This window comes from Protopterus annectens, chromosome 5.part0 (assembly GCF_019279795.1).
Source record: "Protopterus annectens isolate FY-2018-M chromosome 5.part0, PAN1.0, whole genome shotgun sequence".
NCBI classification, from domain to species: domain Eukaryota; kingdom Metazoa; phylum Chordata; order Ceratodontiformes; family Protopteridae; genus Protopterus; species Protopterus annectens.
In genome coordinates this window covers 37,309,431-37,332,191 of record NC_056735.1, presented here as the reverse complement: position 1 = coordinate 37,332,191, position 22,761 = coordinate 37,309,431, and the positions used below count along the sequence as shown (strand labels likewise).

Below are 22,761 nucleotides of genomic sequence, written 5' to 3'. Positions count from 1 at the left end.
TGGGGCGGTAGTTCCCGGGGTCTGTCGTGGCTCCCCCTTTGTGGAGTGGGATAACTGTCATGGTGCACCATTCAGTGGGTACAAAGCCTGAGGTGAGGCTATGATTGAACATGGTACTTAGGTAGGGTGCCAGTTCATTCTGTAGTTCATGTAGAACGCAGCCTGGGATATTGTCAGGTCCCATGGATGCTGTGTTCTTGGCTTTGGAGAGTGTGTTTTTACCTGTGCAGCCGTGATTATAGGAACTTTGCATTCTTCCGGTATAGAGATGGGCCCTCTAGGGGGTGAGAGGGGGGTAAAGTTAGCACTGAACCTATCTGCTAGGATGTTGGCAATATCAGTTGGTTCTGTATATTTAGTGCCATTATGCTGTAACTCAGAGCAGATCTGAGTCTTCCCATTTAGATTCTTGACATAGCTATAGAATGCTTTGTGGTTGTCTTTAGAGTCCGTGACAATTTTGTTTTTGTAACTAGCTTTGGAGGATTTTATGAGGGATCTCAGCTTCTTACTGAGGTTGACCAGGGAGTTCCTCCAGTTATGAGATTTTACTCTTATTTTGCAACAGTTTCTTTCTTCTGTTGTAGAGTTTGTTTATGGCAGAGGACCACCAGATTGGCTTCCTTTTTTTGGTGGATAACATCTTGGTTCTATTAGGGATAGCATGATCCATGCACTCGTGTAAGTGCTTATAAAGTGCATTTGTGTAGGATTCGTCAGTCATACCTCTATTGTCTGTCTGCATGGGTGTCATGAAGTTTGCCACTTCTGTCTTAAGAAGTGTGAAGTTGCCTTTTGAGAAGTTTTTTACGATGGTTTCCCTAACTGGGGCTGGGGGTGGGATGTGGATGTCTAGGCTGATTATTTTGTGGTTGGATCTGACCAACGAGGAATTGACCTCTGGTGTGGAACACCTGTTTCCCATGTTGGTGATGACCAGGTCTAGGATATTGCTGCCCCTGGTGGGGGTGTGAATAAGTTGATTCAAGGCATTGGAATTTATGAATTCTAGAAAACGTTGAGCAAAAGAGTTGGTACATGAGTAGTTTTCCCAGTTAATGGTGGGGTAGTTGAAATTGCCCATTATTAGGGTGTTGGGTTGTACCCTAATACTTTCCAGTGTATCAAGAAATGAGGAGTGTGAATCCTGGGGCATGGTGGGGGTCTGTAGCAAGCTACAATTTGGATTGCGGTCTTGCTCAGGGTTAGTTGCACTTGGATAATCTCGGATGCATTATGCTGTGCAACTAGCCTGGAGGTGTGGATATCCTTAATGAATATGGACACTCCTCCACCTTTAGTGCTTCTTTCTGGGTTAGGTGGCCGAAAGGTGTGGTATGAATTATAGCCTGGTAATGCAGGGGTGCTCTCTGGAGCTTTGAACCAGGCCTCTGTCACTGCACAGATGTCAATGTTCTCCATTTTAAGGAGTGCCTCGAGTGAGTGCATTTTGAGGTTTAGATTTCTAGCATTGAGTAGCATTACCCTCAGATTTTGCTTGCTTGTACCGGTTACGGTGGTGAATTTTTCATTTGAACCTTGCCTAAAAAAGGCACTATAGGGGTGGCAAGAGTCTTAGCCAGTATCCAGAATCCCAGGGGCAACAGGTGCAGACCATCTCTGGTAAAGCATCGTGGTCTGTCGATCGTGTCATTCCAGGCAGACAGATACTGGATCCCCTTAGAATGACACCAGAAGCTTAACCAATTATTGAAGTCAATCATTTTGTCCTTGTACTGTGGTATTATTCTGGGTGATGGCAGGATGCTACTCAGGGCTAGGGTCATACCTGCATGGGTTACAAGATCAGAAAGCTCCTCCATGTCTCTTTTCATGTAGTCCAGGGAGGTACGTCTCATGTCATTCACACCAACATGGACAATGACAGTGTCATATTTGTACTTGCTGTGGAGTGACCTGAGTGCATGCGTTATGTGGCGGATCCTGGCATCTGACAGGCAGCTGACAGTAACTTTCTCCTTGTTTAGCCTGGTGAGTGGAACATCAGTTTGCCTGACTATAGAGTCACCTATGACTAGAGTGTTGGGTACGTTGTTATGCCTTATGGGCTGTGGTTGAGTGGCACACTGAGTTTGTGGGCTCTGTGTCATTTGGGTTGTGTTGGGGGGTGGAGTTTGCTTGCGTTTATGCTTTGGATGTCCCTGATGCTTGGGCAGGTTTTTATTGAGAGCCTCCGTGAATGTAGGTGTGTGTTTTGTGTTTCTATGTGTGTGTTTTGGTGGTGTGGGTTTTGAGGGACTATGTGATGAGTGTGGTGTGGTGCAAGTGTTTACCCTCTCCTCTTGACTGTCTAGTCCAGTCTTGGGTGAAGAGAGCTTTGCTTCCAGTTTGGCTATATAAGTGCATCTCTCACAGGTTGTAGTGTTGGGTGGTAGGAGGAGAGGGTTGTCTGTGTACATGAGGCAATTGCTGCATTGCCCCAAGATGCCCAGATTCATCAGGTAGACAGGAGAAATCACTAGGAGCTGACCCTTAGACATGCCTGGATAAGTGCTTATTTATTAAGTACTAAAAACTGCTTTCCACTAGACAAGTGAGGAAAGTTGAGTGCTGTAGTAATTTGCAGCTTATGTAGTGCTTACAATGAGTTCTGAACAAGTGCTGAGCTCAAAGAAACAGATTTTAGTGCTGAAACTAGAAAACTGGCTAGTTATAAGAAAAAAAAACTAAGCTAGAAGGCTTCCCTCCTACACAGAAGGGCTTGGGGGCTCAGAAGCCTACAAACAGTCTATACCACTTAACAGGAAAGGCAGGAAACAAGCTTAGATTTTTTTTTCTTCTGTTTCCCAGATGCTCTCTTTGTACACAGTAGGAGTGCCTGAAATCAGAATATGATCTCACTGCACTCAATTGAGTGAGCAAATGAGATGGGCCCAGAAGGAGTATCCAAACACATATTTACAAGAGGGGCGGGCAGTTTCAAGGCCACTAAGATTAACACCAAAACAAAAACAGGGAGGGTGGGTAGGACTAACTGAAGAGCAGAGTCAAAATTTCCAGTTCAGTTAATATATATTCCTGCAACACAGTTAAATCAATTTAAATACTGTATTCTTTGAAAAAAAGTGCAGATAAAGGTACTTAAACTCTCTTATACGTCCAGCTGAATACTGCTAGATCTTAGCCGGCCAAAGCTCAGGTTTTTAAGCAGAAAATATTTCAAACTGTACCACTTAAATAGGCAAGGACAGGAAATCAAAGAATGTGGCTACCCCCCACACCTGTAATTACTAACAAATGGGGGGGGGGGTCATGCACTATTGTTACATCAGGTGTGACTGACTTGTGGTCAGATCTCACTAGAGATGACTGTACACTTGGGGTGGTGCAAAGATCACTCATGTTTGTGAGTAACAGATCCAGGGTGTTAAAACCCCTAGTAGGGGTGTCTACCAGCTGATCCAGGGCAATGGAGTTACAAAGTTCAAGAATCTCTGGCTGAGTGCATTGGTACAGGAATAATTAAACCACTCTATTGAGGGGTAGTTTAAATCTCCCAAAATCAGGGTGTTTGGTGGTATATTGAGGGACTCCAGGAGGTCCGGGAAGACCTTGTGGGTGTCCTGGTTCATGGAGGGGGGGTCCTATAATTGGTGATAATCTGAAGAGGAGTTTTACCTATGAGGAATTGTACATAAAGAAGTTTGAGGGACTCATCTAGACATACTCATCTGGAGGAGTATTTGCCTTTAATAAAAACAGATCCTCCTCCTTTGATGTGGAGGAGTAGAAGGAGTTGTAACCCCATATGGCCAGGGTGTTCTCCACAGCCTTGAAAAAGTTTTCTGTGCCTGCACAGACATCAGCATCCTCCAAGATGAGGGCAGCTTCCAACAAGTGTAGTTTTAGGTTAAGACTCCTAGCGTTTAGCAGCATGACCCTGATGCTGGTTTTTAAGGAAGATTTTACAATGAACATTTTTTACTTGTGACATTACATAAAAAAGGCACTAGGGGGTAGGCAAAAGCCTTTGCCAGTAGCCAAAATCCTAGGGGTGACAGGTGCAGACTATCTCTTCCTTTCCCCGGGGATTGTGCAATCTTGGAGTTAGCATATAGAATTAGCAGGGGGTGCGCTTGGTGCATGGGGGCTTGCCCCCTGGAAAGAATTATGTTATTTTATACATGCATCGAGTTTCTTTCTCAGGCCATGTATGGTGATATGTTGATGTCTGATTTGTTTACCTTGTAAGGTCAACATTTTGGAGGTCAACATATTGACCCATAGATAACTAGATATTACACACACACACACACACATCTCTCTCTATATATTTTATATATATATATATATATATATATATATATATATATATATATAAGATAGATGTAAATAGATATACATACATACAGCTACATTGATGAGTGTGTATATATATATATATATATATATATATATATATATATATATATATATATCTATATATATATATATAGTTCCCCTTCACAAAGTTGAACGGCCACAATCTAGAAATGCATATGGTCGAGACCATATGCTCGAAATTGTGGAAGCTCAACTGTGTGAACGAGGAATGGCATACAGCACAGAATGGGGGATTTCCCTTTCTGCGCTGTTGTGTGATCTTGGAGTTGGAATAAATAAGTAGCGGGGGTGTGGGGGGTGCAGGGGAACTTGCCCCCCCTGCAGAAACACTTTTTTGTGTTATGTTCTTTTTTTTGTAGTTCCCTTTCACGAAGTCGCGGTTCAGAAATTCGAGCATATGGCGTCGGCCATATGCATTTCAAGTTTCTGAATGTTCGACTTTGTGAAGGGGAACCATATATATATATATATATATATATACAGAGAGAGAGAGAGCGAGATTAGTTCCAGTGAAGCTCTAACAAGGCAAAAGCACTCATCTTTTGTTTTAACTTAATAAACTATGGTTTAAACATACAACTGCAGCTTGAATCCTATTTGCTTATTTTTAATAAGAATGCAAAGTGAGCTTTTACACAGATGTTACATAAGAAGTTGTGACAATAGTTTGTGTTAGTAATTCATAGGCTGATATCAAGAATAATTGTATCAGTACAACTAGTTTTCAGGTTTTTTGCTCTATTCTTCCTTAAGACTGGAAAACTACATTTCCTCGGTATTAGGTTATGATATATATATATATATATATATATATATATATATATATATATATATATATATAGAGAGAGAGAGAGAGAGAGAGAGAGATCTACTTCAGCAGCTCAAAGTTAAACTTTGAATGTCAATCCACTGAGACCATAAGATCAAAGTTCTGAAACTTCGAAAATGTAATAAAAAAATAAAAACAAAAAAATGTTTTACATTTTTGCAGGGGTCAGCCCCCCCTGCATCCCCCACACCCCCTGCTAAATAAATATACCAATTCTGAGATTGCATTACAGTGAGGAAAATAGTAAATGTCCCGCTCTGTGCTGAATGGCGATCTCCATTCAAATGTTCAAAGTATCAAAACTTCAACCTTATGGTCTCGGCCGTTTGGAGTTTGAAGTTTTGAAACTTTGAGCTTCTGAAGGGGTCCATATTGATATATGCATGTACACACATATATTGTTGGATAGTACAGTATATCAGACTGCATTATATTATTTTATGCATTGTGTATTATGTATTATATATAGGTGTTGTTCACTTTTTTGAATCAGCAGTTTTTCGACAAAGTGAAGTGCTGGGGAACCTGTAAAGAGTTACGGTTATCAAGTGTTGCAGATTTGGGAGCTGGAAGACCAAGTGAGTATGGGAAAGATAAGTGTAGGCATTGGTGGGTAGGATGTGTGTGCAAATGTTTGTGTGTTAAGGTTAGAGTAAGCACTACATAAGGGAGGTGAATTTAATGGTGTGTGTAGGTTTGGGGTTATGGGCATGAGCAGAGTTAGGGGTATGATTAGCATGCATTAATAAGGTGATGTGGGGGCAAACTCATTCCTAATGCATGCTAACTTTAATCCTGCCACTAGCCCCAGCCCTAAATATTACCTTAGAAAAAGCCTTTTTGTAATACTACTAGTATTTAGACTAGGTGCTCCCGCGGTAGTGGTGCTGCGGTACCATTGTCGCCTCACAGCAAGATGTTGTCCCGTTCGATTCTCAGCTAGAGCATCTTCTGTGTGGAGGCATACGTGAATGGGCGTGCCTTCGTTGAAGGTTGTACGTCAGGGCTGGTAACTCAGCATGTAAAAATCCACTACCAAACATTAGCGGACCGGAGTTCTGCTGTGGCGACCCCTAACCGGGATAAGCCGAAAGACACAACAACAACAATTAGTATTCAGACTAGGTATGCCTGAATTTAGTGGTAGGGTTTTGCTTAATGGATGGCAAAAAGAAACTGCTTGTTTTCCTTTTGCAATCCTTTTTTCAGGATTTTCAGGATGTTCAGGATTTTTTCAGTATGTTGATTTTCAAAATGCTGATATTAATGACTAGTGTTTTGATTCTTATGCATTATTTAGATAAATATAAATCAGCATATTCTCTGTGTGTGTGTGTGTGTGTGTGTGTGTGTGTGTGTGTGTGTGTGTGTGTGTGTGTGTGTGTGTGTGTGTGTATGTGTGTGTGTGTGTGTGTGTGTGTATAGATATATATATATCTACATAGATATACATACATCTATTCACACACACACACACGCACAGGTAGTTCAGCTCAATGAACTGGCATGTTTTTGGGAACTGGAGGAACCAGGGTGCACATAGAAGCCCCACACAGACACAAGGAAAATAAACTCCACAGATACAGTAACCAGAGGTGAAGATAGATGCACAGATATGAGAAATCTGAAGCATAAACCTTACCGACTGAGCCTCGGTGCCACCCATTCATTGATCTTCTTTGCTTGATTACTCATACTGCTTTTATTTACTGTGTCTTGTTTCCATAAATGTAAGCTGTTTGTTTCTGTGCACTTGCTGTTTAATACATCTCAAAAAATCAGCAGCAAAAATAAATACTTTTGCATATTACTGAGAAAGGGTAGCAAAACAGGCAATTATTTTGCTGAAGGTAGGGCATTTACTATCACTGAGTTGGTCAGAATGCTGCATCTCAAAACTGAATTAATACATCATGGCTTATGGGATATAGACATGCCATCCACCCATGCTTCATTACTCTACCCCTTTTTTATTTAAATTTAACCAATTAAGCTTGTTAAACACAAGTGCCGTTTTTCAAGATTGACCCATGAGCAATGTCTGATAATGATTACTTGATTTCCCGAGTCACATAGTTTCCAAGTAGAAGTTGAGGGAGTCGAACCTAGGATTGCAGAATGAAGCTCATTAGAAATTCATACCCTTAATTCTCCAACCTAAACTGCCAGAGTATGTAAGCCTTGATTAGCAGTGTCACATAGTCTAATAGTATACCTTACCTCAGGGGGTTGCTACGCTGATTGTTTTACTGGTTTACAGATCTCTCTGCAAAATAGTTTATTTTCATACAAAATCATGCCAGGTCTTGCTTTGCAGCAGAATGGAGTGTAATATGCCTAAGCCATTATACTGAATGTAACAAAAGGGTCTAATGCCGCTGCAGTATTGTTATTCATAAAAAGAGTAACCTCTTAAGATTGTTTCTTTTGTGCATTCTTCTTTTTCTGTTTAGGAGAATGTTTCCTGTTTTGAAAATCAATGTTTCTGGCCTGGATCCAAATGCGATGTATTCCTTCCTTCTGGACTTTGCTCCTGTTGACAGCCACCGGTGGAAGTACGTAAATGGAGAGTGGGCCCCAGCTGGGAAACCTGAGCCACAGAACCACAGCTGTGTCTACATCCACCCAGACTCACCCAATTTTGGAGCACACTGGATGAAAGCCCCCATCTCATTTAGCAAAGTCAAGTTAACCAACAAGCTAAACGGCGGTGGCCAGGTACTAATACCCAAACTCTGTTTGCTGTTGTATCTGATAATCACATGCATACCAACCAAAAATATCAAGTACGCATTTATGCACTTAGAGTAAGCTTCTAAGGGCCACTTCACCCACAGGAGCCTATTATTCTACCGAGACCAAATGTAAACAGGAATAAACAGCTCTTAATTGCCACTTGCAGATTTTAATGGACTTCCTGATGTCAAAAGAGAGAGCTCTGCATTGTGCAGTCATAAGGCATTTTTAAGACTTTGGCTGAGAAGTGTTGCTTGGTTATGACCTCAGAGTACAAAAATGGTTGTGGGTATTGCATTGATGAATCCCCATATTCTTTATGATAAGTGTAATGTTGGCAGCAGTCTAAGACAACAGTGAAAGCCAGTCCTAAATTAAATAATTACAGCACTTAGTTACGCATTAGGATAATTATCAACTATTATGTCAAATCAGTGTTCCTCTTTACTCATTGGAAAAGGTAGGTAAATAAGAAACATTTACTTCCCTTTGAATCATTTGAATGTTAAAGGTGAACCAAAGCTCTTTAAAAGAGTAGAAAATTGTTTTTTTTTTCCATCATGTATCTTTTTTTTAGCTAATAATTTTCAAATTGAGTAGAATTCTATGTTAGCTTTATCTTTCCAGGTGCAAATCATACATTGGCTCTGCAAATGTTTAGGCAGTAACTCGAACAAAAACACCTGCATTAATACAGCAAGGCCAGACTCTAAGGCCAAAAATGATTTTGTGTTTAAAAACAAATTTATGATTGCTTTGACTTTTACCTTTCCGGCTTCATTAGTGAAATAATTTATATTTCCTTAGTAATGTTATTGTTTATTTTCCCATCTTTCTTTGCTCTGTTTTCATTTTAAGGTGATAGGCGAATGTCTATAGTTCTTATCTTTCTGTACCAACTTTCAACTCAAGAGCCTATAAGGACAGCAACTAAGAAAAAGTCTGATTTTTCATGAAACTCAAATCTCTCTCTTTTTCTCTTTCTCTGACACACACACACACACACACACACACACACACACACACACACACACACACACACACAGACACACAGACACACACGCAAATGCACTGTCACTCATCTAACGATATAGTCTAAATATCAAAGAAATTAACTACACCAGGTAGGTCAGTTTCGGTTTGATTCCTACTGCCTTCAGCTGACTATGCATTTGAAAAGAGTAAGCTGTTTAAACACACAGTATTTTCAAATCGGTCATTAAAACAGCATTTGTGTCTTATGGGCTTCATCAAGTACTGGAGCGTCTCATTCTACAAGTGCTAAAATATTAGCACAGGGCTTCAAATAATGTAACAAAGGACAACACAATGGAGCACTTGACCCCTAGAAGTAGAGTTGCTCTTAGGCTTAGCTTAGTGATTCAATAATTTATGGAGAAATAAGCTTGAATACCTATAGTAAGAACAGTAAATGATAACCCTAAGGATAAGAATGGTAGTGCTTTACCTGAATGGTAGTATTTGGGATGTATGAATAATGTGAATGTGTCGTTACTGTGGTCAAACCATGCAGTGTCCGCAACTGTAATGTTACCACTTTGTGTGTTTAGTTTCACTCGTGCGAAGACTGGAATGAAAATACTTAATTTGTAGTGTAGAAAATAAATTTAAATAAGGCAGAATTATCATATATAAATACACACATGTAAGTGTGCCTGTGACTGTATGTATTTATGTGTGTGTGTGTGTGTGTGTGTGTGTGTGTGTGTGTGTGTGTGTGTGTGTGTGTGTGTGTGAGTGTGTGTGTGTGTGTGTGTGTGTGTGTGTGTGTGTGTGTGTGTGTGTGTGTGTGTGTGTGTGTGTGTGTGTGTGTGTGTGTGTGTGTGAGTGGGTTTGTGTGTGTGTGTGTGTGTGTGTGTGTGTGTGTGTGTGTGTGTGTGTGTGTGTGTGTGTTGTCTGTGTGAGTGTCTGTGTATAGATAGATAGATAACTTTACAGTACAGAGTATATTATCCGAAACGTCAATCATCAGAACTCAGCCTTCCAAATTTTTCGGGTAGGAAAAATCAAAGTCTGAATATGTAAACGTTATATGTATTCGCTTGTGCATGTTTTTTTGAGTTTGTAGCCTGCTCATGTGTGAAAAACATTCTTTATTGTCCACTGGAATTGCTGAATGGTTGAAAAGTGTATTCTCTGCATGCAGGAAAAACAAGATTTTAGAAGTTTTTTATCCAGTTCACTGTATGTTTGATTATCCAAACTACCCTAGGTCCCAGTTAGTTGGGATAAGCAACTCTTTGCTGCGCCACCTTTCCATTCCTGAGTTCCCCAGTAAGTTTTCCTGGAGTGGGAGTCAATCATTCAGGTTCATTGAGATGTGGTTCACTGAGCAGAGGCTTGACAAAAATGATCCTGTTGATAAATCCTTTCATCAACAAGTGAAAAGCCAGTACATCTGATTGAAAATCAGCAAATCAAAAATGAATGGCTTTTTCACTGTTAGATCGCAGAACGGTGAGGGTCTGGAAGAGTGCCCTTTCCTTACTGTTGTGCAGTTTATCAGTTGGTATATGTAATTATCAGGGGGTTTGAGAGTGCAGGGAGCTTGCTCCCCTGCAATTCTTTTTTTCAAGTTTTGCTTTGTTTTTGATTATTTCATGGTCGATCATAAGCTGCCAATCATTTGTAGGTCACTGGTTAGATATAAATAAATAAAAACATATCAGCATTACAAACTGTTACAGACAGCACTTTGAAGTTCATTTGCCTAGGAAAACAAATGAACAAGTAGTAAGCTCAAACAGAAAAGTAATAATAAAGCCAGAAACTGTCCATTGTGTCCTTCTGTGTTTATTGGTTAAAAATAAAGATACAGATGTAGAAGTAGATACACTTGGTTCTATATCTCCTGTGCTGTGTTTTAGCTCCTATCTCCATAGTTATGCATGGAGGGACAGGTTTTTAATTTGTGTCTTTTTTTTGTGAGTCTAGGAAGGTTATGCCATAGCTGCACATGAGGTCTTTATGCAATTGTGCACTCCCGTGTTACCTACAGGATGACTTAAATGCTCCACATCTCCTACTGGAGAGGTCATCTTCTTGGCCTGAACTAGGAACTGCTGTTGTATAAGGTTGCACCTCCAGGAAGTGGTACTGTGTCAGGGTGCACCCCCAGGAAGTGCTGCTGTGTTACGGTGCACCACCAAGTAGTAGTACTGTATCAGGGTGCATCTCTAGGAAGTGGTTCTATGTCAGAGTTGACCTCCGGAAAGTGTTGCTGTGTCAGGGTGCACCTCCAGGAAGTGCTACTGTGCCAGGCTGCACCTCTAGGGAGTGGTGCTGTATTAGGGTGCATCTCCAGATACCGCTACTGTATCAGGGTGCACCTCCAGGAAGTGCTGTTGTATCAAGGTACACCTCCAGGAAATGGTGCTGTATCAGGGTACACCTCTAGTAAGTTGCATTGTGTCATGGTGCACCTCCAGGAAGTGCTGCTGTATCAGGGAGCATGTTCAGGAAGCTCTGCTGTGTCAGGGTGCACCACCAGGAAGTGGTACTGTGTCAGGGTGCACCTCCAGGAAGTTCTGCTATATTAGGGTGCACCTTCAAGAAGTGCTGCTGTATCAGGTTGCACCTCCAGGAAGTGCTGCTGTATCAGGTGCACCTCCAGAAAGTGCTACTGTATCAGGGTGCACATCTAGGAAGTGCTACTGTGCCAGGGTGCAAATCTAGGAAGTGCTGCTGTATTAGGGTGCACCTCTAGATACTGCTACTGCATCAGGGTGCACCTTCAGAAGTGCTGATGTATCAAGGTACAGCTCCAGGAAGTGGTACTGTGTCAGGGTGCACCTCCAGGAAGTGCTGCTGTATCAGAGTACAGCTCCAAGAAGTGCTGCTGTATCAGGGTGCACCTCCAGGAAGTGCTGCTGTATCAGAGTACAGCTCCAGGAAGTGTTGCTATATCAGGATGCACCTCCAGGAAGTGCTGCTGTATCAGAGTACAGCTCCAGGAAGTGCTGCTATATCAGGGTGCACCACCAGGAAGTGCTTCTGTATCAGAGTACAGCTCCAGGAAGTGCTGCTGTATCAGGGTGCACCTCTAGGAAGTGTTGCTGTATCAGAGTACAGCTCCAGGAAGGGCTGCTGTAGCAGGGTGCACCTCCAGGAAGTGGTACTGTATGAGGGTACACCTCCAGGAAGTGGTACTGTGTCAGGGTACACCTCCAGGAAGTGGTACTGTGTCAGGGTGCACCTTCAGTAAGTGCTGCTGTATCAGACTTCACTTTGCTCCCCACTTCAGGAAGAGTAAGCTGACCCTATGATTCTGCTTCAACTGCTAACACGTATCATTCTGGTCAGCACATCCTGTACTCCATGAGTTCATAAGTAAGTACTAGCCTAGCTGCCCTTGTGGGCCATTTTAAACCTTGCCAATGTTCCTTTTAAAGGTGAGAACCAAACCCTGTACCTTAGGAGTATGTAGTAAACACCTTAAACATTTCATCACCCTCCCCCCAGCATTTCCTGAACCAGTTCAGATATGCATTAGGGGATGACTAGCTATTTAAACAAGAGCTGAAGTCTCAGAGCTAAAATCTCTGCTTCACTGGTGCTAGTATATAAATTATGTCTAGGGCTACTGCTACCTGTCTGCCCTGCAGAACATTTTTTCCCCATAAACTTCAGTTTGAAAATGTGAAGCTGTTTCCTAAGCGTGGACTTCTACAGAAAAACTGTGGCAAGCATGAAACCTCTAGCACCACTATGGTTTCTAAGGAGAAACTACAGTCAGTCGATTCAGTGGTTCATCAAGCATGAGGGCAGACAGCTTCTCTGGTCCCTTATCTTAATTCTGCCAACATCCATCCATCAGTCAACCTTTTGTTTTCATATATGCCAGGAGATCAATACACAGAATTCTGAATGACGGAATTCTGAAACCAAAAGGCCAAACTGAGGGATGAAGGTTTTTAGGCAGGTGAAAGGTAATAATCAGTAAGGGGATGCAGGTGGTGAAACTCCTGCATGAAACCTATGAGGGGGCTTTCACCACCACAGAGTAAAGCAGTCAGAATTTTAATTTAACTCAGCCTTTTAGCCATGGGATTCCCTTATTCAGAATTTTTTTTGTGTGTTTTTTTGTGTTGATTAACTGTTTTGCACTTTTAAAAAAGTTATTTGTTGCTTAATTTTACCTGTAGGCTAACACACTCAAGTGCGCTAGCCATTTAAAAGCATTTACTGTCTGTTTTTCTTCTGTTTTCTGCAAAAAAAAAAAAAAAAAAAAGAATTTTTTTCCCGTCTTACTGAACTAGAATAGTCCAGTCTTCAGAGTTTGCTGACCTCTGGGCTTTGTCTTGGTTCCTGTGCTATTCCATATCCTTATTTGGATAAAAGGAAGCGTCTTTGTTCACCAGTGGGAGTGGGGAGCACTGAGCGGCCTGTTTGTCCCTAGAGGAGTGGTTCCAGCCAGAAACTTGTAGTCTATTGGCCATTTTGGGTCAGTTCCTAGCTCTTTTCAGCCCCCTGTAATAAAGCCGCTTTAGCGCTTTTTAAGCTTGTATTCAACTCAGCACAGCTCCTTGTGGTGTCCTGCAGAGTTCTACAAGCAGCAGAGAGCAAAAGAGTGACTTTTTCCTGATTTAAGTATTTTTTTCTGGCTTTTTGATTATTTACTGCTTAACTACTGCATTTTCGCCTGTTTATACAGCTCTGCATTCTATTTAAACTGTTTTTGTGTTGATTAACTGTTTTGCACTTTTAAAAAAAGTTATTTGTTTCTTAATTTTACCTGTAGGCTAACACACTCAAGTGCGCTAGCCGTTTAAAAGCATTTATAGCATTTACTGTCTGTTTTTCCTGTTTTCTGCAAAAAAAAAAAAAAAAAAAAAAAATCTTGTTTTCCCGCCTTACTGAACAAGAATAGTCCAGTCTTCAGAGTTTGCTGATCTCTGGGCTTTGGCTTGGTTCCTGTGCTATTCCATATCCTTATTTGGATAAAGGGAAGCTTCTTTGTTCACCAGTGGGAGTGGGGAGCACTGAGCAGCCTATTTGTCCCTAGAGCAGTGGTTCCAGCCAGAAACTTGTAGTCTATTGGCCGTTTTGGGTCAATTCCTGGCTCTTTTCAGCCCCTGCTATAAGGCCGCTTTAGCGCTTTTGCGTGATTTAGCGGAGTTGCCCATAGAGCACCATCGGGCAGCGCCCGGTTAAACAAGGTTAAACTATTTCTGGCTCCGTAAAGTCTGCTCTTCAATTTTTCCCTTAGAACTTCTCTACTTGCAATCTAAACAGTCTATTCTCTATCTCAAAAGCTCAGCACTTGCTCCTAAAGCATTTTATATAGGTAAAGTACTTGTATACTAAACAAAGTACTACATTAGCCTAGAATCCTTGAGTACCCATTTCCCTATAGGTCCCTTCTGACTCAGTTACACAGCAAACCTTTTCACTTTTCTAGCATGTCGAAGGGTCAGTTGCTAGCGTCCTCTCCTGTTCAGCTGGTGAATCTGGGCATCTTGAGGCAATGTTACAATTGCCTCATGTACACAGACAACCCACTCCTTCTCCCACAAAACACAAATACATGTGAGAGATGCAACTATATAGCCAAACTGGAGGCTGAGCTCTCTCAACTCAGGACTGGCAAGACCAGACAGGAGGAGAAGGAAACCACGCACACCACAAACCCAGTTTCACATAGAACTATCACAACTGCAAAACAAACACATAAACACACAAAACATACGGAGGCACTGATCAAAAATCTACCAAAACTACAGAGGCCTCCAAAGCAGACACCCAAGCAACTGCCACCTCAAGACATAAGACATGCAACACATAGTTCTCAAAGTCAGTGTGCTAAACAGTCACAGCCCTTAAGGCCAAACACAATGCCAGACACACTTGTTATAGGTGACTCCATAGTCAGACACACTGACGTCCCACTCACCAGACTGAACAAGGAAAAGATCACAGTAAGCTGCCTGTCAGGTGCTAGAATCCGCCACATAACACAAGCACTCAGGTCACTCCACAGCAAGTACAAGTATGACTCAGTCATTGTCCATGCCGGTGTGAGCGACCTGAGGCGATACCTCCCTGGACTACATGAAAAGAGACATAGAGGAGCTCTCAGATTATGTAGCCCAGGCCAGTATGACCCTGACCCTGAGCAGTATCCTACTCTCACCAAGAATGATGCCACAATACAGAGACAAAATGATCAGCTTTAATAATTGGCTTAATTACTGGTGTCATTCTAAGGGGATCCAATGTCTGTCTGCCTGGGATGACATGCTTGACAAGCCACACTGCTTCGCAAGGGACGACTTGCACCTGTCACCCCTGGGCTTCCGGATATTGGCAAAGGCTCTTGCCACCCCCATAGTGCCTTTTTTAGGCAAGGCTCAAATGATAAACCTACCACCCTAGAAAACAAAAATGGAGAAAAACTAAGGGTAATACTGCTCAATGCCAGAAGTCTAAACCTCAAGATGCACGCCCTCGAAGCCCTCCTCAGTATGGAGAATATCGATGTCAGTGCTGTGACTGAAACCTGGTTCAAGGCTCCTGAGAGCACCCCAGCACTATCAGGTTATACCTCATATCATGCATTCCGGCCCCAAAATCCGGACCGAACCACAAAAGGTGCGTGAGTATCCATATTCATAAAGGATACCCACACCTCCAGGTTAGTGGCAACGCACGAAGCATCGGAGACCATCCAGGTGCAATTAACCATAGGTAAAACTGCCCTACAGTTTGTAACATGCTACAGACCACCTTCTCAAACTCAGGAAACCCACACAGCCTTCCTGAAGACACTGGTGAGTATGAATGTCTCTCCAAACACCATCATATTGGGTGACTTCAACTACCCAAACATAGACTGGGAACATTACTCAAGCCCCAACACCCTAGCCCAAAGGTTCCTTGAGTTCATAAACTCAAATGCTATGGAACAACTAGTCACCATTCCCACAAGAGGAGAAAATATACTAGACCTGATCATCACAAACATGGGGACAAAATGCTTCACACGGAAGTATATCCCTCATTGGTGAGATCAGACCATAAATTAATCTCACTGGAGATCCACATCCCGCCTCCACCCCAGCAAAAAGACCACAGTGAAGAACTTCTCAAAAGCAAACTTCACACTTCTTAAGACTGGAGTGGTATCCTTCAAGGCCCCGAGCCAGTGGAAACCACAACCCACGCTGCTGAAACCCTTACAAATGCCTTCTACGAGCACCTCCAGGAATGTATGGATCAAGCAATCCCTAATAAAATCAAGACCCTTTCCACCAAAGGCAGGCACCCGGTCTGGTGGACCCCAGCCATAAACAAACTCTACAATAAGAGGAGAAAGCTACTACATGACAGAGCAAAATCCCTAAAAGGGAAGGCATCTCTGATCAATACTAGCAAAAAACTACGATCACTCATAAAATCATCCAAGGCCAACTTTGAGAGAAAAATCGCTAATGACACAAAAGACAATCATAAAGCCTTCTTTAGCTATGTTAGAAACCTGGGTGGAAACTCACAGATATGCTCAGAATTAGTCCAAAATGATAAAAAAAATCACTCTACCCACAGACATTGCCAACATACTGGCAGACAGGTTCAGTGCAAATTTCTCCCCTCCCTCCCCCCCAAAAGGAGAAATATCTATCCCACCAGAGTCTAGCCTCCCAAACATCTCAGATGCCCAGGTGAGAGCTGCTCTCTCTAAAGCAAAAAACACAGCATCAATGGGACCGGATGGTGTCCCCGACTGTGTGCTACACGAACTCAATGAGGAACTAAACCCACACATAAGGCTGCTGTTTAATCTTAGCCTTACTACAGGATACGTACCCAAAGTATGGCGTATGGCAACTGTGGTCCCACTCCACAAAGGCGGTGCTTCTACGGACCCTGGAAATTACTGCCCCATAAGCTTGACGAGCCTTGTCTGCAAAGCTATGGAGAGGATCATAATGGAACTCATAAATAAAGACATTGGGGACCTACAGACACTGGATCCTACCCAATTTGGCTTTGTCAAGGGCAGATCCTGCCTCTTGAACTTGGTCGACTTTATCGAAACAGTCACTAAGGCCATTGATGAGGGTAAGGCAGTTCACACAGCCTACCTTGACCTAGCAAAAGCGTTCGACACAATACCCCACTCGGGCATCATAGAAAAGCTCACCAGCTTAGATGTAAACCCATATGTCACAAGATGGGTTGCAAACTGGCTCAAGGACAGAACACACAGGGTTAGAGTTGCTGGTGCCATGTCAGACTCTAAGCCAGTCACGGCGGTGTCCCACAGGGCTCAGTCCTGGGCCCCTCTTGTTCGGCATTTATTTTTCTGAAGTGCAGGCAAACATAGGGGATTGTGGCTGACAAAATTTGCAGATGACTGCAAACTGGGCACCATAATTGACACTCCATCAGACACAGACATCCTCCAGAGAGGTCTCATAGAAATGGATAACTGGTGCCAGAGCCATGGCCTTAAGCTAAATGCCAAAAATGTATAGTCATACCCTTTGGGAAAAACAAGGTAACCCCTAATTACCACATAGGTGGTAATCCATTAAACACGGAAGAAGTTATCAGGGACCTGGGGACCCAAGTTGACAGTAACCTCTCTTTTGACACTCACATTGCCAAAGTGGTTAGGAAGACCTTCTACATTGCCCACCTGATCATGAAGGGATTCACATCCAGATCAGGAGAGGTCATTGTACCCTGTACTCTTCACTTATCAGACCAATGATTGAGTACAACGCCCATTCGGAATGTACCTTACCCGACACCTGCAGCAGTTGGAAAGACCCCAAAAGTTCCTCACCAAAAGGATAAAGGGGCTCAAACATATGTCATACGATGCCCGACTGAAGAAACTCCAGCTCTATTCAGTCGCATACCGTCTGCTCAGAGGTGATCTGTGCCTGACATACAAGGCCATGTCCAACCGGAATTAATGGACATGCTCCACCTCAAAAATCCAAATCCACCAGAGCCACGAGAGCAAGAGACTTAAACCTCAACACGGATATAAATAGGACGTGCTGGAGGGACAGATTCATCACCCAGAGACTCCATACACTATGGAACAGAATCCCAGTCCATGTGAGGCAGAGCCCCTCACTGACTCTGTTCAAGAGAAATCTTGACGAGTGGATGGGAGATCGTAGGTTTACCCCGGGAATCATCTCTGTATCACTGCTGGACAGAGGCACAGCAAACTAATGGGTATAGTATTCTCATCCTAAGGGGTGGTGAAAGCCACACTCACTCTGGCTAGGCTTATAAATGCCCTAGGGCAGATAGCCTAGTATGAACCTATGAACCTAATTCTGAGCTGCTGCCATCTCTTTTTAATTCATATATGCCGTGTATGCCTTCCCATGCCAGAAGCTTGCCTCCTGTCCCTTTTTAAGATAATTCATTTGTATTTCTGCATGATTTCTAACCCATTTAAATGCCACCATCTGTCATTTTCCATTGTCTAATTAAACATTCATACCACGGCTTGCACCTGTCACCCCTGGGATTCCGGATATTGGCAAAGGCTCTTGCCACCCCCATAGTGCCTTTTTTAGGCAAGGCTCAAATTCTAAACCTACCACCCTAGAACACAAAAAAGGAAAAAAACTAAGGGTAATGCTGCTCAATGCCAGAAGTCTAAATCTCAAAATGCACGCACTCGAGGCCCTTCTCAGTATGGAGAACATCGATGTCTGTGCAGTGACAGAAACCTGGTTCAAGGCTCCTGAGAGCACCCCAGCACTATCAGGTTTTACCTCTTATCATGCGTTCCGGCCCCAAAATCCGGACAATACCAAGAAAGGAGGGTATCCATATTCATCAAAGACACCCACACCTCAAGACTGGTGGCAACGCACGATGCATCGGAGACCATCCAGGTGCAATTAACCATAGGCAAGACTGCTCTGCAAATTGTAGCATGTTACAGGCCACCCTCACAAACTCAGGAACCTCACATGGCCTTCCTGAAAACACTAGAGGGATAAATGTATCACCAAACACCATCATACTAGGTGACTTCAATTACCCTAATATAGACTGGGAACACTACTCAAGCCCAAACACCCTAGCCCAAAAGTTCCTGGAATTCATAAACTCAAATGCCATGGAACAACTAGTCACCATCCTCACAAGAGGAGAAAACATACTTGATCTCATCATCACGAACATGGGAGCACAATGTTCAACACGAGTATACCCCTCACTGGTGAGATCAGATCACAAACTAATCTCGCTGGAGGTCCTCATCCCACCCCACCTGAAATAAAAAGACCACAGTAAAGAACTTCTCAAAGCCGACTTCACACTTCTAAAGACTAGTGTGGTCTCCTTTAAGGCCCCGAGCCGGAAAACAGTACTCAAGCTGCTGAATCACTTACAAATGCCTTCTACCAGCACCTGCAGGACTGCATGGATAAGGCAATCCCAAGCAAAACAAAGACTCTTTGTACCAAAGGCAAGCGTCCACTCTGGTGGACCCCAGCCATAAACAAACTCTACAACAAAGGAGGAAGCTACTACAAGATAGAGCAAAATCCTTAAAAGGTAAGACACCCTTGATCACTATAAGTAAAAACTAAGAGCTCTCATAAAATCATCCAAAGCAAATTTTGAGAGAAAAATAGCTAAAGACTCAAAAGACAATCATAAGGCCTTCTTTAGCTATGTTAGAAACCTGGGAGGAAACTCCCAGATATGCTCAGAACTAGTTCAAAATGATGTGAAGATTACTGATCCTACAGACATTGCCAACATACTGGCTGACAGGTTCAGTGCAAACTTCCCCCCAAAGGAGATATCTATACCAGCGATTGCAGCCCCCAAACATCTCCAACGCCCAAGTGAGAACTGCTCTCTCCAAAGCAAAAACACAGCATCCATGGGACCTGATGGTGTCCCCGGCTGTGTGCTCCACGAACTCAACGAGGAATTAAACCCACAGCTAGGACAGCTGTTTAATCATAGTCTTACCTCTGGATACGTACCCAGGGGTGGCGCACTGCAACTGTGGTCCCACTTCACAAAGCGGTGCCTCCACCGACCCTGGAAATTACCGGCCCATTAGCTTGACAAGCCTTATCTGCAAAGCCATGGAGAGGATCATAATGGACCTCATAAATAAAGACATAGGAATTTGCAGACTTTGGATCCATCCCAGTTTGGCTTTGTCAAGGCAGATCATGCCTTCTAAACTTGGTTGACTTTTTGAAACAGTCACCAAAGCCATTGATGAGGAAGGCAGTCCATACAGCCTACCTCGATCTGGCGAAGGCCTTTGATACAATACCCCACTCGGGTATCATTGAAAAACTCATCAGCTTAAATGTTAACCCATACATCACAAGATGGGTTGCAAACTGGCTGAGTGACAGAACCCACAGCGTCAGAGTTGCTGGCGCCATGTCAGACTCAAAGCCTGTCACAAGTGGTGTACCACAGGGCTCAGTCCTGGGGCCACTCTTGTTTGGCATCTACTTTTCCGAAGTACAAGCAAACACAGGAAGGTTATGGCTGACAAAGTTTGCAGATGACTGCAAACTGGGTGCCATAGTAGAAAACACATCTGACACAGATATCCTTCAGAAGGGTCTCACAGAAACGGATAACTGGTGCCAGAGCCATGGCCTAAAGTTAAATGCCAAAAAATGCATAGTCATACCCTTCGGGAAAAACAAGGTTACCCCTAGCTACCAAATAGGTGGCAATCCACTGAGTACAGAAGAAGTTATCAGGGACCTGGGGACCCAGGTTGATAGTAGTCTGTCATTCGACACCCATGTAGCTAAAGTAGTTAGGAAGACCTTCTACATTGCCCACCTTATCATGAAGGGATTCTCATCTAGATCAAGGGAGGTCATAGTCTCCCTATACTCATCACTCATCAGACCAATGATTGAGTACAATGCCCCATTTGGAATGTATCTGACCCGACACTTGCAGCAGCTGGAGAGGCCACAAAGTTCCTCACCAAAAGGATAAAGGGTCTCAAACATCTGTCCTATGCTGCCCGACTGAAAGAACTCCAGCTCTATTCAGTAAACGCTTACTTGCTCAGAGGTGACCTTTGCCTAACATACAAGGCCATGTCAAACCCAGATTTGATGAATATGCTTCACCTCAAAAATCTAGATCCGTCAGAGCCACAAGGCGGGAGACTTAAACCTCGACACGGCTATTAATAGGACGTGCTGGAGGGATAGATTCATCACCCAAAGACTCCCTATGCGTGGAATAAAATCCCGGTATATGTGAGGCAGAGCACCTCGCTGGCCTTGTTCAAGAGAAATCTTGACCAATGGATGGGAGATCGCAGATATACCCCAGGGATTACCTCAGTGTCACTGCTCAACAGAGGCACAGCAAAATAATGGGTATAGTTCCCCATACTAAAGGGGTGGCGTAAGCCACAAAACTATGGGCTAGGCTTGTAAATGCCCTCGGGCAGATAGCCTAGTATGAACCTATGAACCTATGAACCTATGAACATTTCTTGTTTTCCCTCCTTTTTTCACTTATAACAACTCCATTTCTTATCCATCTGTTGCATAGCTAGTTGCATCCTCTTCTGACACTTCATTCGTTTTCTACTGGTGGAGGATTTCATTTCCTACTTTACTTCCTTCCTGAAGCAGTCCACAAATAAATCACTCCCTGTTATTGTTTTTTGCCAGTATTTCATATTTCTTCTAGTTATGTTTTTAGTGGTCTGAAGTTCATCCTTGTACATTCCCAGATTTCTGTCCTTGTTATCCTTAATTCTGTTCCTGGACTTGTAAACCACACTGTCGTATGAGCCCTATTACCCAGTAACGCAATCATGTCCACCCCTTCCTCTCCGCATTGTTGAAGGGAAGACCAGGTCAGTACTGTCCCCCTTCCTCCTTGGGCTACTCATGTCTTGCTTAAGTCTAGTCAGACACAGCAGTCGTCAGTGGCATGCTCATTTTTTAATAAAATCACTTTTCTTTACATCTTAAAGGGGAAAAATCAGCTTAAAATTGTGTGTGCATCTGCACTGGAGTATTACAAAACTCAGTGTTAAATTTATATCAATAATATTGTGACTGTTTCATTATAGGCTTCATCATGTCTAAATACGTTTTCCTAAAATATGACATAGAAAATTCTGTTTCTTATCAGAAGTGCCTTACATCTACTCACACATTCCAGCATTGATTTCTTAGATTATTATAAGCACTAATGAGCAAAGTCCTTGACATATCATCTACACAAATACAAGAAGATTTCATATACTGAGTGTCCATGGGGAATGTACTCTAATCCCCTTATATAAACCCACTATGACATCATGCAACAATGAGGAATGGGGGAAATACATTCATGAAAATCTGCTCTGAATCAGGATGTATTTAACGTTTGGTTCACTGGGTCTTTAATTACAACCTAATTGCTCAAGTCATGATCTTCTTCATTACATTCCTCTACATCACTTCTTTAGAAACACTACAGTGATTTATCCATATTGTCACACCTTCTCTTTTAGCAAATAAAGGGCTCAAAGTTTGCAAAAAATATCTTTCCATTCCACAATAGGCCAAATACCGTTTCAGTCAAGTAAACATCTTTAAGGAGAAATGTACAATTTGTTAATGCTAGACCCCACCATCATCCACAAAAAACTGCCAGCCTCAGCATACAAACAATTATCCCAGACTAATATATTTGTCAGGCATCTGTTTCATCAGCACAGTTGCTCCCTTGCTTTAAACATATCAAGCATTTCAGTAAACATCTCTTAGTGACCTTTACTGAAATTCTCGTATGTTTTTTTTTTATTTGTATCTCCTAGAAAACTATATTGAATACTTCTTTGTACAGAC

The 22,761-nt window shown here is 42.6% G+C and overlaps 1 protein-coding gene across 1 annotated transcript in view; it reads left to right on the top strand.

Moving 5' to 3' along the window:
* TBX19 (T-box transcription factor 19) overlaps positions 1–22,761 on the top strand; it is a 584,718-nt gene that overhangs the window by 196,886 nt on the left and 365,071 nt on the right. The window contains exon 2 of the mRNA XM_044072087.1: positions 7,627–7,891. Within this exon, the coding sequence (XP_043928022.1) occupies positions 7,627–7,891 (265 nt within the window). The remainder of the gene's footprint in view (positions 1–7,626; positions 7,892–22,761) is intronic.